The 16,566-nt window shown below is 23.8% G+C and overlaps 1 protein-coding gene across 2 annotated transcripts in view; it reads right to left on the bottom strand.

Moving 5' to 3' along the window:
• LOC122512907 overlaps positions 1-16,566 on the bottom strand; it is a 190,214-nt gene that overhangs the window by 71,371 nt on the left and 102,277 nt on the right. For both annotated transcript variants that reach the window (XM_043629053.1, XM_043629052.1), the window contains one exon: positions 5,280-5,666. In XM_043629053.1, the coding sequence (XP_043484988.1) occupies positions 5,280-5,666 (387 nt within the window). The remainder of the gene's footprint in view (positions 1-5,279; positions 5,667-16,566) is intronic.

The raw sequence follows: 16,566 nt of genomic DNA, 5'->3' as shown, positions 1-16,566 counted from the left end.
CAAATATAAAAGCTTTCCGAGTCTATTTTCTATGTTGTTGACTGCATTCTCTGATATGAGCGAGTTTCTTTTTTTTTTAATACAAAATCAAATTGTCTTTTTACCAAAACGTTTTTCTTCTTACAGTTCGAAAAGAAATTCTACATTGATGAAAAATTTATTTCATACAAATAACCGATTACTTCTTTATTATGGAATCAATCATTTACTTTTAAATTAAATAATTTTTATTTAAATCAGAAGAATTGTATTTGAATGAATTTCAATATTTTTAGCGAATAGAAATTTTTTTAAAAAAAGTAGATATCGAAAAACTAAACTTAACGACCAAAAAAACTCGTTTTAGACACTTTACAAAACTGAAAACAATTCTAATCTATATTTCATTTTTTTGACTTTTTTCTAATTTTCATGAAAAATATTTATTTCTTTCTTATCCTGCTAATAAATTGAATTCCTGCAACGAATTTTAATATTCATAAAAAAAATTTTAAATTTAAATATTTATAAAAATAATTTAATCCTTGCGAAGAATATTATAAAAAAAATTTAAATAATTGATTTCTTTCGACTAATTTTAAGAAAATTCTAATTTAAATACATAGTTGAATTCCAAAAAAATTTTTATTATTCATAAAAAGAATTGAATTCTTACGAAGATTTTTACAAAAAATTTTTAAATAATTGAATTTCTAAAAAGCATTTAATTATTTATGAAAATAATTTAATTCTTGCTAACGATTTTACTAGAATTTTTTAAATAATTGAATTTCCAAGAAGAAATTTATTACTTTAAAAATTATTGAATTCTTGTGATGAATATTGTTATTTATGTTAATAATAAATAATTGAATTATTAAGAAGAATTTTATTAAAATCTAAAAGAATAATTGAATTATTTCAAAAAACAGTAATTAAAATTGTATTTAAAAAATTGATTTCTTTTTAACAATTTTTTAAAAATATTTTTAAATAATTGAATTCCTGTGAAAAGCTCTAATATTTTTGTAAATAATTGAATTCTTCCAAAGAATTTTAAAATAATTCATCATTTTTCGAAAATAATTTTTGAGCAATTTTTGTAAAATTGTATTAAAAATAATTGAAATTCTACTATGAATTTTATTATTTATGAAAATAATTGAATTGAGTTGCTATAAGAATTTTATTAAATTTTTCAAAAATAATTGAATTCCTGAATAGAATTTTATTATTTATGAAAATAATTGAATAGTTGCTAAGAATTTTATTAAAATTTTCAAAAATAATTGAATTTCTGAGTAGAATTTTATTATTTACTAAAATAATTGAATTCCTGAGAAGAATTTTATTATTTATAAAAATAATTAAATTATTGCCAAAAAGTGTATTAAAATGTTTAAAAAGAATTTCTGTAAAAAATTTGTTCGAAATATAGTAAATATTATGAAAATTTTATTTTAAATAATTGAATTCGTGTGGAAAACTTTATTTGTGAAAATAAATGAATTTTTAATTAATTTTATTAATTTTTAATTAAACAATTGAATTCTCTTACGAAATTTTATGAAAATACTAGATATTGAAAATAATTGAATTTCGAATATTTTTTGAAAATAATTGAATTATCAAAAATAAATAATTAATGATTAAAAATTGAAATTAAAAATTAAAAAGAATTTAAAAAACCAAATAATTGTTTATTTGCTTCAAATAAATTATTTCCCATTATATTTTTCTACTCGAACGCAGGTGAGAGAAAAATTATCACTGAAAAAAAAGATACGTACGTTTTGTCTTTCAAACCAAAAAAAAAAAAAAAAAAAAAAATACTGTTACTGTTTAAATATGTACATTATGGATTCGATAGTAAAATTTTAAAAAATTCCACACACACACATTCTTTTGAATACGTTTTTGAGAATCTTATCACGCTCGTTGGTCGATTGCAGACTTTCCCTTCAATACAAAAGCCGGAAGTTACACTTCCGAAACATTGTCGATGGTTGGTGGGTGGTTTTGTGGAAAGAGGGGGGTAGAAAGGGAGCAGCACACGTACCGTTGAAAATAAAAATGTAATAATAATGGATCCGCGTCGCATAGAATGCGCTGCTGCATTACCGCGACAATGCGGAACTTCTTCCAGCTTCTTTTACTTCCATTTTATATTACCGCAAGAGACTTTTATTTCGAAAAAACGAATGACTCGAAGAGAGAAAGGGAGTAAAAAAAGAGAGAGAGAGAGAGAGTGAGTGAAAAGGAATAAATAAAAGTACACCTTGGGGTTAAAATCCTAGTAACAGTAGTCACGATACAATTTTGTTTCTCTCTTTTTCTCCATCTCTCTCTCTCTCTTTTACAATTGATCAAATAAAAATCGACACATTGGTGTATCAATTTTTTAAAATATCTAAGCTTTTTTGTAGATTCTTTTGTTTCTCCTTTTATAAAATAATTAACATTATAATTAAAAAATAATAATAGAATTCTTAAATTAGAATTAGAATTAGAATTCTATTATTACTATGTAAAATTCTAGAATTAGAATTAGAATTCTTGAATTAGAATTAGAATAAGGATCAAAATGATAATTAAAATTAGAATTCTTGAATTAGAATTAGAATAAGGATCAAAATGAGAATTAAAATTAGAATTCTTAAATTAGAATTAAAAATAGAATTAGAATTATACTTCTTGAATTAAAATTAGAATTAAAATTAGAATTAAAATTAGAATTCTTGAATTAGAATTAAAATTAGAATTCTTGAATTAGAATTAGAATTGAAATTAGAATTCTTTACTTAGAATTAGAATTAAAATTAGAATTCTTGAATTAGAATTAAAACTAGAATTAGAATTATACTTCTTGAATTAAAATTAGAATTAAAATTAGAATTCTTGAATTAGAATTAGAATTGAAATAAGAATTCTTTACTTAGAATTAGAATTAAAATTAGAATTCTTAAATTAGAATTAGAATTGAAATTAGAATTCTCTACTTAGAATTAGAATTAAAATTAGAATGAAAATTAGAATTCTTGAATTAGAATTAAAACTAGAATTAGAATTAGACTTCTTGAATTAAAATTAGAATTAAAATTAGAATTAAAATTAGAATTCTTGAATTAGAATTAAAATTAGAATTCTTGAATTAGAATTAGAATTGAAATTAGAATTCTTTACTTAGAATTAGAATTAAAATTAGAATTCTTGAATTAGAATTAAAACTAGAATTAGAATTATACTTCTTGAATTAAAATTAGAATTAAAATTAGAATTCTTGAATTAGAATTAGAATTGAAATAAGAATTCTTTACTTAGAATTAGAATTAAAATTAGAATTCTTAAATTAGAATTAGAATTGAAATTAGAATTCTCTACTTAGAATTAGAATTAAAATTAGAATGAAAATTAGAATTCTTGAATTAGAATTAAAACTAGAATTAGAATTAGACTTCTTGAATTAAAATTAGAATTAAAATTAGAATTAAAATTAGAATTAAAATTAGAATTCTTGAATGAGAATTAGAATTGAAATTAGAATTCTTTACTTAGAATTAGAATTAAAATTAGAATGAAAATTAGAATTCTTGAATTAGAATTAAAACTTGAATTAGAATTAGACTTCTTGAATTAAAATTAGAATTCTTGAATTAGAATTAAAACTAGAATTAGAATTAGACTTCTTGAATTAAAATAAGAATTCTTGAATTAGAATTAAAACTAGAAACAATATAAAAACAATGTATAATCAAAGAATTAGTATTAAAATTGAAACTAAAATTAGAATTAGAATCAGAATTATGATTAGAATTTGAATAAGAATTTTAGAATTTAAATTGAAGCTAATATTAGAATTTGAATTAGAAATAGAATGATAAAATTATAATTATAATTATAATTAGAAATAGATTTAGAATGTTAAAATAAGAATTAGAATTAAAATTAAAATTTGAATAATAGAATTAAAATTGCAAATGAAATTAAAATTAGTATAGAATTCGAACTAGAGTTTAAGTCCGAACTAAGTTTAAATTTAAAATTCGGTTTAAAACTAGAAATAGAATTAAAATTAAAATTAGAAATAGAATTAGAACATTAGAATTAGAGTTAAAAAATAATTATTTATTTTTTTATGCATTTACTCACATTCATTTCTGGCATGAATTTAAATTAATATTAAAATTCCGTTTAAAATTAGAATTTGAAAATTCGAATTGGAATTAAAATTAAACTTCAATTTCAGAATTTGAATAAAAATTAAAATTAGTATTTTAGAATTCGATTTCGAAATAAAATTAAAATTTTAATATCAGAATTTGAATTAGAACAAAAATAAATTAAAAATTGAAATTAGAAGTGAGATTCGAAGTAAATGAACAACTTTAAATTTTGCATAAAAATTAAATTTATAGTCTTAATGAAAATTCAGATAAATATTATATGTAGAATGTAAATTAGAATTAAAATTTTATAATTTGAATTAAAAGTAGAATTAAAATAAGAAATAGAATAAGAATTTCATAAATATGATTAGAAATTAGAAAAAATTAAACTTGAATTACAAATGGAAATTCAATAAGAACTTGAAAAATATAATTAAAATTATCATTTTTCGATAATTAATAAAAGTTGAAATAATTATAAAATTAAAATTAGAATTTCTCCATTTTTACAGTCTAGTAAAATTTATTTGACAACGAATTGACGAAATTTTAGTCTCTCTATTGTTTCTCGGCTGTTGGGATTGAAATTTTCTATTATGAGGATCGGATTTGATTAACATTAGTCAATTTCGGTTTACTAAAGGCTTTAAGGTGGAAGCGCACGCGTGCTACAACATTATACTGATTAACTAAATCAATTGTTCAAGCTCAAGCTATTCCATGCCTGAATTTCAGTCAGAAGCTTGTTACACTAATCTACCTCAAGTTAACTACTCAAATGGATTAATAATCTTCGAACTAACACTGCAGTGATAATCCACAATAATTACTCTATTTCATTTCATATAGGAAAAGAAATTAATTTTCCTTTTTTTTATTTATTTCTCAGAAAACTCCAATTTATTTTCTAGACATTAAATGAATGACATAAATTAATTAGAATAAAATAATTTAGTTTAAAATTTATAATACGTACAAATTACAAATTTAAATGAAATTTAAATTAAATATTCTATTTAATAAGCTTCGATGCAATTTAGAATAATTTGCTAATTAATGAAAATAATTCAGTTTTGAAATGTAATTTTTCTTTTAAAAATTAGATGAGTGAATATTTTTTTTGTTGAAACTTACAGTAAACAACCATGGAGCCTTTGGCTTGAGTTTCGTCGGCAACAGTTGAGATGTCACACATATACGTGCCAGTAAGATCGACACTGGGGTTAATCAATTTCATAGCGCGATACATTGTATAGGGATCTTCGCTCGCTTTGTATTGAACGTCTATGTATTTCTGAAAACTGGGTTCAGCCGTTGGTTGTCGTCCATAAATCCACTGATATGCAACATAGCCATCATCTGACGATGATTTATCGTCCTTAAAGTACCACCATTTCACAACTAAAAGTGTACTAGAAGTTCCTTCAAGATCATAATCACAATCTAAAATCACAAAATCCTCCTTTCCCTCCCTCACTGTCTCTGGAATGCTCACATCTTTTATCTTCAATTCCAATGATTCTGAAAGCAAAAATAAACAAAAAAATTTATTTATTTATAACAATTATATTAAATAACAATTTTTTATGACAAAAATAATTTATTACTTATGTCTCATGTTGAATTGAGTATAAATAAATAAACAAATAAATTAACAAATAAATAAATATACTGATACATTTTTATTATAAATTTATTAATATTACATTTATGGTCCAAATGGACTGCGGGATATTATCATAAATAAATAAATAAGTAAAGAAATAAGCAAATTAATAAGAAAATAAATAAACAAATAAGTAAATAAATAAATGAACATACAGATAAGTGAGAAAATGAATAAATTAAAAAGGGAACAAACAGACAAACAAAAAAAGGTAAATAAACAAGTAAATAAATAAATAATTCAATAAACTGATGAGTAAATAAAAAATGTAAACAAATAAATAAACAAACAGACGAATAAACGAATAAGTAAATAAAAAGATATAAACAAATTAATAAACAAATAAAAATAAAAAATAAAGACAAACAATAAACAGATAAGTAAATAGTAAATTTAAGTAAATAACAAAAAAAAAACAATTAAGCAACTAAATAAACAAGTAAATAAACAAATCAATAAATAAATAAACAAATATGTAAGAAAATAAATAAATAAATTATCTAACAGATAAATAAGAAAATAAGTAAATTAAAAAAGTAAAAAACAGACAATTATACAAAAAAGTATATAAACGAATAATAAATAAACAATTAAGTAAAAAATAACTATAAAAACAGATAAATAAAAAAATATATGAACAAATAATTAAACAAATAAAAAAATAAATGATTAAATGATGAAGCCAATTATTAATTTTTAAATAAGAAAATAAACAAATAAATGAACAAAACAAACGAATAAAAAAATAAGTTAATAAATGGATACAAATAAAAAACAAATAAATAATCTAATAAATCAAGAAACACGCAGATAAACAAATAAAAAAAAGGAATAAATAAATAAATATTCTAACAAATGACCAAATAAATAAACTAAAATAAACAAACTAAATACTAATCTAATTAAACAAATAAATAAACAAACAGACAAATAAACAAATAAGTAAATAAATAGATAAAAATAAAAAAGTAAGTAAATTAAATTAAATGAAATAAAAAAAATTAAATTAAATTTATTTAATTAAATTCCAAGTCACTTTTCATAATTATTATTAATATCTAATAATTTTTTTATACAATTTTCTTTATTGTATAATAACCAGTTTTTATAATTTCATTCTACTCGAATAATTATTTTGCATAATTTTTTTGTCACCGAAATTATATTTTAAATAATTTTTTATTACTCGAATTTTTATTTTTTCTAATATTTATTTGTACAAATAATTAATTTTTCTAATTTTTATTTTTCCCAATTTGTATTTTACGTAACATCCATTTATTCTGAGATTTACAAATTTATTAAATCTAATAATAAATTTAAATTTATTCTCTAATTTACAGTTTTTGAATCGTTATTTGACAGAATAAGAAATGCAAATAATAGTTATTTTACCTATATTAAACTTCTGGTTAGACTGTCAATTGGTCATTCAAAAACATAGTGTTTCTAAAAATTATTTTTTCGATTAAAAGAAATTATAATTAATTCTTATTAAATAAAAAGAATTTCGATAAAATAAAGATTTGGAAAATAAAAATTGAAGACTTTTCATGCGCCTCCAATAATTAAACAAATACAATCCTTCCTGTATGAGGAAGCAATAAATAAATAGATGAGTAAACACTAAACACTGAACAGTAAATTCAAGTAAATAAACTAAAAAATAAATATAAATATTTTAACAAATGACCGAATAAATAAATCAAATAAATAAGTAAATAAACAAGTAAATAGCAAAATAAATAAAATATAATAAATAAATTTAAAAATAAATAAATATACAGATATAAAATTTTTTTCTTTTAGAAATTCAATTTTCCCAGTAATGAAAATTCTTAACTTGATGAAGAGTGAAACAATTGGAAAAATCAAGTTGATTATTTTCTTTTTTCGCTTATATAAAAACAAGAACAATAGTTCATCAGAGGAATTGTTGAGAAACAAGTTTTCGATTTTGGACGTACAAAAAAAAATCAACTAGTTTGTATCGCGCGGAATATCTCCTCTCTCGCTCTCTTTATATCTCTATACTCTCTAGTACCAGCATATCGGGTGCATATGTGGATCAATAGAGCGTGCTCTTCCATGGTATATAGTATATGTAGGGAGAGAGAGAGAGAGAAAGCCATAACGCATGGTGACAAACTGCATAAGGTTATGCAAGCATGACATCAAAATATTACCCGCACCCGCTAAATTTCGGCTCGACGATTCGCGGATTAATTCAAGCGAATGGTCAAGCCGTTCAAGTGTGAAATCAGTGTCAAAAAGCAAAATGAGCAAACGACAAAACTATGACAGATGATAAGGGTTCGAAAAGTGTAAAACACATTTTAACAGATTCCACAATTTAAAAATATTTTAAATATTACTTTTGTAAACAGTTTTCTCACTATTTAGAACAAAAGTGTGAACTATATTTCAGTCAGTTCTATACATTTGAAATTCATTTCTATTGAAGAAAAAAATTTGTTTTTATATTCTATCATATCTAAAGCTTTATTTTTCGATATTCACGAGTCGCTGGAATTGAAACTTTATTGAGTAAATTTGACAATATTTTTTTTCGATAAAATTTGATGAATTTAATATGAAAATAATTGAAAAATTCATTTACAAGTTAAAATAAATTTTTAAAGTAATATTTTTGTAAAATGGTCAATATTTAAGACTTATAATTATATTCAAGAGGTGGAAATTTTCGTTCCTGTGCATTTGAATTTCGCGCCAGTCTAGTTTTCAAAGTGTGTTTAATTTTTAATAACGTGAGGAAAATATTTACAGGAATAATAATTATTTTCAAAATAATAATTACGTAAATAATTATGATGAAAAAAATTATAATTCAAAAAATTACAAATTCTAACATTTCTTTTGAAAAGAAAAAAAAAACTTTTCTGTATCGTTTTAAAAATAATAATTAAAAAACAAATTATAACTATAATAAATAACTAGCAACAATTCTCGCTTGATTTTTTTTCAAATAAAATTACCAATTTTAAAAATAATAGAACGTAACAATTTTTAATTCAATTTTTTTTTTTAATAATATATGTGAATTGAAATATATAGTTTTAATATTATTATAATTATACTAATCATATATTTTAACATAGGGAATTCAGGGAAAAGTCAGAAATTTTTATTAAAAGTACTAAAAAATTAAATTTTTAGAATTCATAAGAAAATTTTTAATTTTTGTGTCTTTTTTGTTTGATTCATAAACTAAATATTTAATAATTACCGTCCGGGATTAATAATGGACACAACAATATAAACTATAAAATTACCACGAATTCTAATACAAAACCTTTAATTTTTTCAATTTTTGACAAAAATTTCTTTTTAAATAACTGAAATCCTGAACAACTATCATAAAATAAATAAATTATTTAATGAATAAATTTACTTAAGTATTTCAAAATTAATTCAATTTTAAAAGAGTTGCGTTTACAATTTTCATACATAAATTAACTTCAAATGGTTTCAATTTCAAATTTTATAAAATTTCAATGTTTAATGACTTTAATTAAAAATTTTAATGAACTTCGATTAAAATAGTTGATTTATAGAAGAATTTTAGTTAAAAACACTAAAATATTGAATTTCGAAGAATTTACAAATAATTGCAGAAATTCAATTATTTTCAAAAGTAATAAAATAAATAAATACAAAAATTCTTCAAAATTCAATTATTTTCAAAAATTTTAATAAAATTCTTGTGAAAATGTCAATTATTTAAAAAAAGTTTCCTCCTTTCAATGATTTTCAATATATCTACTATTATAAAAAATAATCAAAAAGAATTTAATTATTTAAAAATTATAAAAATTATTTATAAATAAATGAATTTCAAACGTTTTAAATTTTAAATTTTATGAAATTTCAATTTTAAATGAATTTAATTAGAATTTTTAAAGAACTTACATTTTTGAAAAATTTTAATAATTCAAAATTTTCTAAAATTAGTTAATGTAGGAAATTATTTGCTGATTGAGAATTTTTAATTAAGGAAGATTTCGACTATATCAGCAATTAGTGACATCTATTAGACGTCAATTGAACTCTTTGGTTTAGAGTCAGGTGTTATTCTTAAGATAATTATTCCGATATGGTTGTCGGTAAATAATTATATTTTTGAATTTAATTTTTGATCTGAAAAAATAAGCTGCGTGAACGACTGCACTGTGCATCTGTGAGGACTCGAACCCCAGTTAATAGCTGCCTTTCGCGGGACTAACGCCTACCAATGCACCATGCCAACACAGCCTGGACGTTCACGTTTCTTATAATCTCAGATCAAGCCCATACACTAGTCGAAGAGCTGTATAGTTAATGTAGGAAATTATTTGCTGATTGAGAATTTTTAATTAAGGAAGATTTCGACTATATCAGCAATTAGTGACATCTATTAGACGTCAATTGAACTCTTTGGTTTAGAGTCAGGTGTTATTCTTAAGATAATTATTCCGATATGGTTGTCGGTAAATAATTATATTTTTGAATTTAATTTTTGATCTGAAAAAATAAGCTGCGTGAACGACTGCACTGTGCATCTGTGAGGACTCGAACCCCAGTTAATAGCTGCCTTTCGCGGGACTAACGCCTACCAATGCACCATGCCAACACAGCCTGGACGTTCACGTTTCTTATAATCTCAGATCAAGCCCATACACTAGTCGAAGAGCTGTATAGTTAATGTAGGAAATTATTTGCTGATTGAGAATTTTTAATTAAGGAAGATTTCGACTATATCAGCAATTAGTGACATCTATTAGACGTCAATTGAACTCTTTGGTTTAGAGTCAGGTGTTATTCTTAAGATAATTATTCCGATATGGTTGTCGGTAAATAATTATATTTTTGAATTTAATTTTTGATCTGAAAAAATAAGCTGCGTGAACGACTGCACTGTGCATCTGTGAGGACTCGAACCCCAGTTAATAGCTGCCTTTCGCGGGACTAACGCCTACCAATGCACCATGCCAACACAGCCTGGACGTTCACGTTTCTTATAATCTCAGATCAAGCCCATACACTAGTCGAAGAGCTGTATAGTTAATGTAGGAAATTATTTGCTGATTGAGAATTTTTAATTAAGGAAGATTTCGACTATATCAGCAATTAGTGACATCTATTAGACGTCAATTGAACTCTTTGGTTTAGAGTCAGGTGTTATTCTTAAGATAATTATTCCGATATGGTTGTCGGTAAATAATTATATTTTTGAATTTAATTTTTGATCTGAAAAAATAAGCTGCGTGAACGACTGCACTGTGCATCTGTGAGGACTCGAACCCCAGTTAATAGCTGCCTTTCGCGGGACTAACGCCTACCAATGCACCATGCCAACACAGCCTGGACGTTCACGTTTCTTATAATCTCAGATCAAGCCCATACACTAGTCGAAGAGCTGTATAGTTAATGTAGGAAATTATTTGCTGATTGAGAATTTTTAATTAAGGAAGATTTCGACTATATCAGCAATTAGTGACATCTATTAGACGTCAATTGAACTCTTTGGTTTAGAGTCAGGTGTTATTCTTAAGATAATTATTCCGATATGGTTGTCGGTAAATAATTATATTTTTGAATTTAATTTTTGATCTGAAAAAATAAGCTGCGTGAACGACTGCACTGTGCATCTGTGAGGACTCGAACCCCAGTTAATAGCTGCCTTTCGCGGGACTAACGCCTACCAATGCACCATGCCAACACAGCCTGGACGTTCACGTTTCTTATAATGCAATGTTTCTTCACGCATTGGTAGGCGTTAGTCCCGCGAAAGGCAGCTATTAACTGGGGTTCGAGTCCTCACAGATGCACAGTGCAGTCGTTCACGCAGCTTATTTTTTCAGATCAAAAATTAAATTCAAAAATATAATTATTTACCGACAACCATATCGGAATAATTATCTTAAGAATAACACCTGACTCTAAACCAAAGAGTTCAATTGACGTCTAATAGATGTCACTAATTGCTGATATAGTCGAAATCTTCCTTAATTAAAAATTCTCAATCAGCAAATAATTTCCTACATTAACTATACAGCTCTTCGACTAGTGTATGGGCTTGATCTGAGATTATAAGAAACGTGAACGTCCAGGCTGTGTTGGCATGGTGCATTGGTAGGCGTTAGTCCCGCGAAAGGCAGCTATTAACTGGGGTTCGAGTCCTCACAGATGCACAGTGCAGTCGTTCACGCAGCTTATTTTTTCAGATCAAAAATTAAATTCAAAAATATAATTATTTACCGACAACCATATCGGAATAATTATCTTAAGAATAACACCTGACTCTAAACCAAAGAGTTCAATTGACGTCTAATAGATGTCACTAATTGCTGATATAGTCGAAATCTTCCTTAATTAAAAATTCTCAATCAGCAAATAATTTCCTACATTAACTATACAGCTCTTCGACTAGTGTATGGGCTTGATCTGAGATTATAAGAAACGTGAACGTCCAGGCTGTGTTGGCATGGTGCATTGGTAGGCGTTAGTCCCGCGAAAGGCAGCTATTAACTGGGGTTCGAGTCCTCACAGATGCACAGTGCAGTCGTTCACGCAGCTTATTTTTTCAGATCAAAAATTAAATTCAAAAATATAATTATTTACCGACAACCATATCGGAATAATTATCTTAAGAATAACACCTGACTCTAAACCAAAGAGTTCAATTGACGTCTAATAGATGTCACTAATTGCTGATATAGTCGAAATCTTCCTTAATTAAAATTAGTTAAGTTTGTCAACATATATTTAATTAATTATTAAAAATAATGGATTCATTGAAGAATTTTAGTCAAAAACACTTTTAAAAAATTGAGTTTTGAAGAAGTTATAAATGGTTGCAGAAATTCTATTGCTTTCAAAAGTAATAAAATTCTTATCACAAAATTCAATTATGATCTAAATTTACAAAAAAATCTCGACAAAATCCCAAATTATTATCTTTATAAATAAAAAAATTCTTCAAAATTCAATTAGTATAAAAAATTTTAATAAAATTCTTCCAAAAATTTCAATTATTCTCAAAAATTTTCCTCATTTCAATTATTTTCAATATATCTACTATTATAATAAAATCACCAAAAACAATTTAATTATTTAAAATCAATTTTAATAAAATTGTACGCAAACATTTAGTTATTTTCATAAATAATAAAAATTTTACAGGAATTCAAATATTTACAAATTTATAAGTTTCTTTTCAATAATTTAATTATTTTCAGAAATAATAAAACTCATCGCGGAATTTCAATTATTTTTAATACAATTTTAATTGTATTCCTCGAAAAATGCAATTATTCTTCAAAATTTGATTAAAATTTGTCAAAACCAAGTCAATTATTTAAAAATTTATTAATAAAATTCTTTAGAAGAATTAAATTTTAAGAACCATTTAATTATTCAATAAATAATTTACTTTTGTATTTAAATAATTGAATTCCTGTAGAATTTTCTTATAAAAATTGATTTGGAAATGAATTTTAGTTTAAATTTTAGATAATAATTGAATATAAAAATAATTTTGAAGAAGTTACAGTAACAATATTCTTATAATATAAAATAATGATGAGACGAAGACTCGGAGTGATCGATTTTTTCACGTTTTATAACAATTTTTTATAAGTTGTTTAATTTCAAAAAGGTTTGAATTTGAAATTTTTGAAAATCTTAATTCTTATGGAAAAATAATAATAATAACAATAATAAAATTAATATTAATAAAATAAAAGTAATAACTGCAAAAAAAGAACTTACAATTATAACAATAATTACGATAATAACAACACGAAAATAATAATATACCGATAATATTCCAATCAACAAAGTAAATTTCATTCCTAATTGCAAATGTTTTGTTTTTTCATAATTGCATTATTTCTCCAATGCTGTACATTCTCGGATTTAATGTTCTTCCAACAAGACAACACTGTGAATTCTGTAAATGTTTTCTAAAGAAAAAAATAAAGAAGAAAATAGAATAGGAAAAATATTCTCATTTATCACTCGAGTAGAGCAAGGGTAAATTAATCACGTTAAACGAATACAATTTAGCGAAGATTGAAGGCAAGCATAAGAAATTGTAATTGCATGGAAAATTTCAAGAGTCACAGTGAGTCATCATTCTTGCACTGATTTATCAAAAGAAAAACAAATGAACGAGAAAGAAAAAAAATTGTTAATAACCCCCTTTCATCTGCGGTATTTGTCATTTATTAACGGTAGCAATTAAATTTAATCTTGATAAATTAACAAGTAAAAAATATGTTTTCTTCGTACTGTATAAAATCGACACACTAGAATATAAGTCGACACATATATTTTGTAGGTCCTGATGGTTTGTAAGGTGTTGGCACTGATTAAGTTGGTCGTATGCAAATCGTTTGTTCCCTCCCTCTATGAACCCTTTATCATCGAGATAAACTCTCTCTCTCACTTTCTTTCTCTCTCTCATTCTCACTTTTCCTTTCCCCTCTCGCTCCGTTTTTCTCTCTCCCTCTCTTTACCAGCTCCCACAAGCGTGTGCTCCACCTTTGCGTAATTATACGTAATTTATCATAATTGAGAATGTTATCGAGATCGCCATCTAACAAGAAACAATATGAGAGATAGCAGGTCAACTTTTGCAAATGTCCTCAAGAATAATAGACATTTTTTTTCCTTTCTTTTTTTTTTTTTTTTTTGACTTTTTGTTATACTCTTTTAAATGTTCCAATTTGAACCCGTTTCACACGTAATTATATGTAAAAAAAATACTCTGCTTTTAAAAAGAAGAGTTCTCTGGTGAGTTTGAGGAAGAATTAACTTTAAAACACGTAAAGTAAACTTTATGAGAATCGTTTCCGTCACCAGGGGAAATAACTGTAATTTATTTCATTCCACTTAAAAAAAACAAAAAAAAAAAGTCTAGTCAGCAGCGTTACTTTTACGTAATTTAATTAATTAAAAATCTTCGTCACACAGAGGAAAAGGGAATTTATATGCAAAAAAAAAAAAATTTATGTTCCCTCACTATAGGCACTGTCTTTTGTCAATTTAAAATATTTCTATTGTTATTTAAGTTTATTCTTTATTTAATATATTTTCGAAATAATTTGATATAATTGTTAGTTTAATATATTATATTTATTTACATTTTTTTTTCCTTTTTTTTTGCTTTTTGTTATACTCTTTGAAAATTAATTTAATCTATTTTAATACTTTATGATTATAGGAAAAAAATCCAATCCAAAAAATCATGATCGAAAAATTCAAGAAAAAAAGTCTCAAAGTATAAAAAATACAAAATTAAAATATCCAAAGTCGAAAAATACAAAATAAATAAAAACGTGTGAAAAAGACACATTTTTACTTTGTACGCTATAAAATTGGAATGTAAAATGTTAATGTTTAAATCGCAGGAATTTAATTATTTACCTACATAAATCATAAAATTTTTCACAACAATTCAATTATTTACATAAATAATAAAATTCTTTACAAAAATTCAATTATTTTCATAAATAAAAAAACTCTTCACAAAAATTCAATTATTTTCATAAATAAAAAAACTCTTCACAAAAATTCAATTATTTTCATAAATATAAAAATTTCTAGAAAAATTTCAATTATTCTATACAATTTTTAAAACAATTATTCGAAAAAATATAATTATTTTCAACAAGTTTGATAAAATTCTTTACAAAATTTTATATCTCAATTTTTTCCATTGGACTTTTAATTTCTTTGGACTTTTTGACCAGTCTGACTAAAAATCGTATTTACTACTAGTCAAAAAATTACGAGAATTGTGAAAACAAAATTGTGTTGAATTAAAATGGATTTTTATGGCTATTGATAAATTGGCATTAATTTTTAAACTTCGTCTGACCTAAAATATTTTTTACTACTCATACTCAATTAACAACAATTTCAAACAATTTATAATATTTTGTCTGACTAAAAAGTTATGTCATTACTGATTTAAAATATAATAAATGCCAAAATCAGACAGAATATTTTGATTTCATCCAAATTTTTTGTAACAATTCGATACTTCTAAGTGAGCATTGAGTATTTTTTTGACCAGTAGTAAAAACGTTTTTAGTCAGACGAAACCTTTCCGCATTTATTTAACTTTAAAATCAGTGAAACAAATGCTTTCTAGTCAGACTAAATGTTAGAAATTGCTGTTGATTACATATCAAGTAGTAAAGAGCAATTTAAGTCAGACGAGACTGTGAAAATTGATGGTTATTTATTGTCAGTAGTAAAAAGAAGTTACATTTGTAAATTTTTAAAAATTAAATTCTTGTTTTAGTTGAGTTATTGAATAAAAATTCATTCTTAGTTGTTAAAAATCCATTTTATTTCGACGAAATTTTTTTCCAAATTTTCGCAATTTTTCCAATGTTTAATACAATTTTTTTAAGTAAAAAATTTTGTCAATATATTTTGTAATTTAGATAAAATTTCTTACTAGTAGTAAAAATGACTTTTTGTCAGACAACAATTTTTTTTTGCATGTATTTTATTTTTAAATCAGTGATGACAAAACTATGCAGCAGTTATTAATTGTTAACAGTTATTTTTCACTTTGTAAATTAATTATTAACAGCGTTATCAATAACGCTAGTAAAAATGAAGAATTTAGTAATATTTAGTCTCACTAAAATTGCCTTTTACTACTGACAATAAATAAACATTAATTGATAGTTCTTTGTCTGACTTAAATTGACATTTACTACTGATAACGAATTAGTA

The sequence above is a fragment of the Leptopilina heterotoma genome, unplaced genomic scaffold (assembly GCF_015476425.1).
Source record: "Leptopilina heterotoma isolate Lh14 unplaced genomic scaffold, ASM1547642v1 Lhet_13, whole genome shotgun sequence".
Classification (NCBI taxonomy): Eukaryota; Metazoa; Arthropoda; class Insecta; order Hymenoptera; family Figitidae; genus Leptopilina; species Leptopilina heterotoma.
This window is presented reverse-complemented; position numbering and strand designations above follow the sequence as displayed.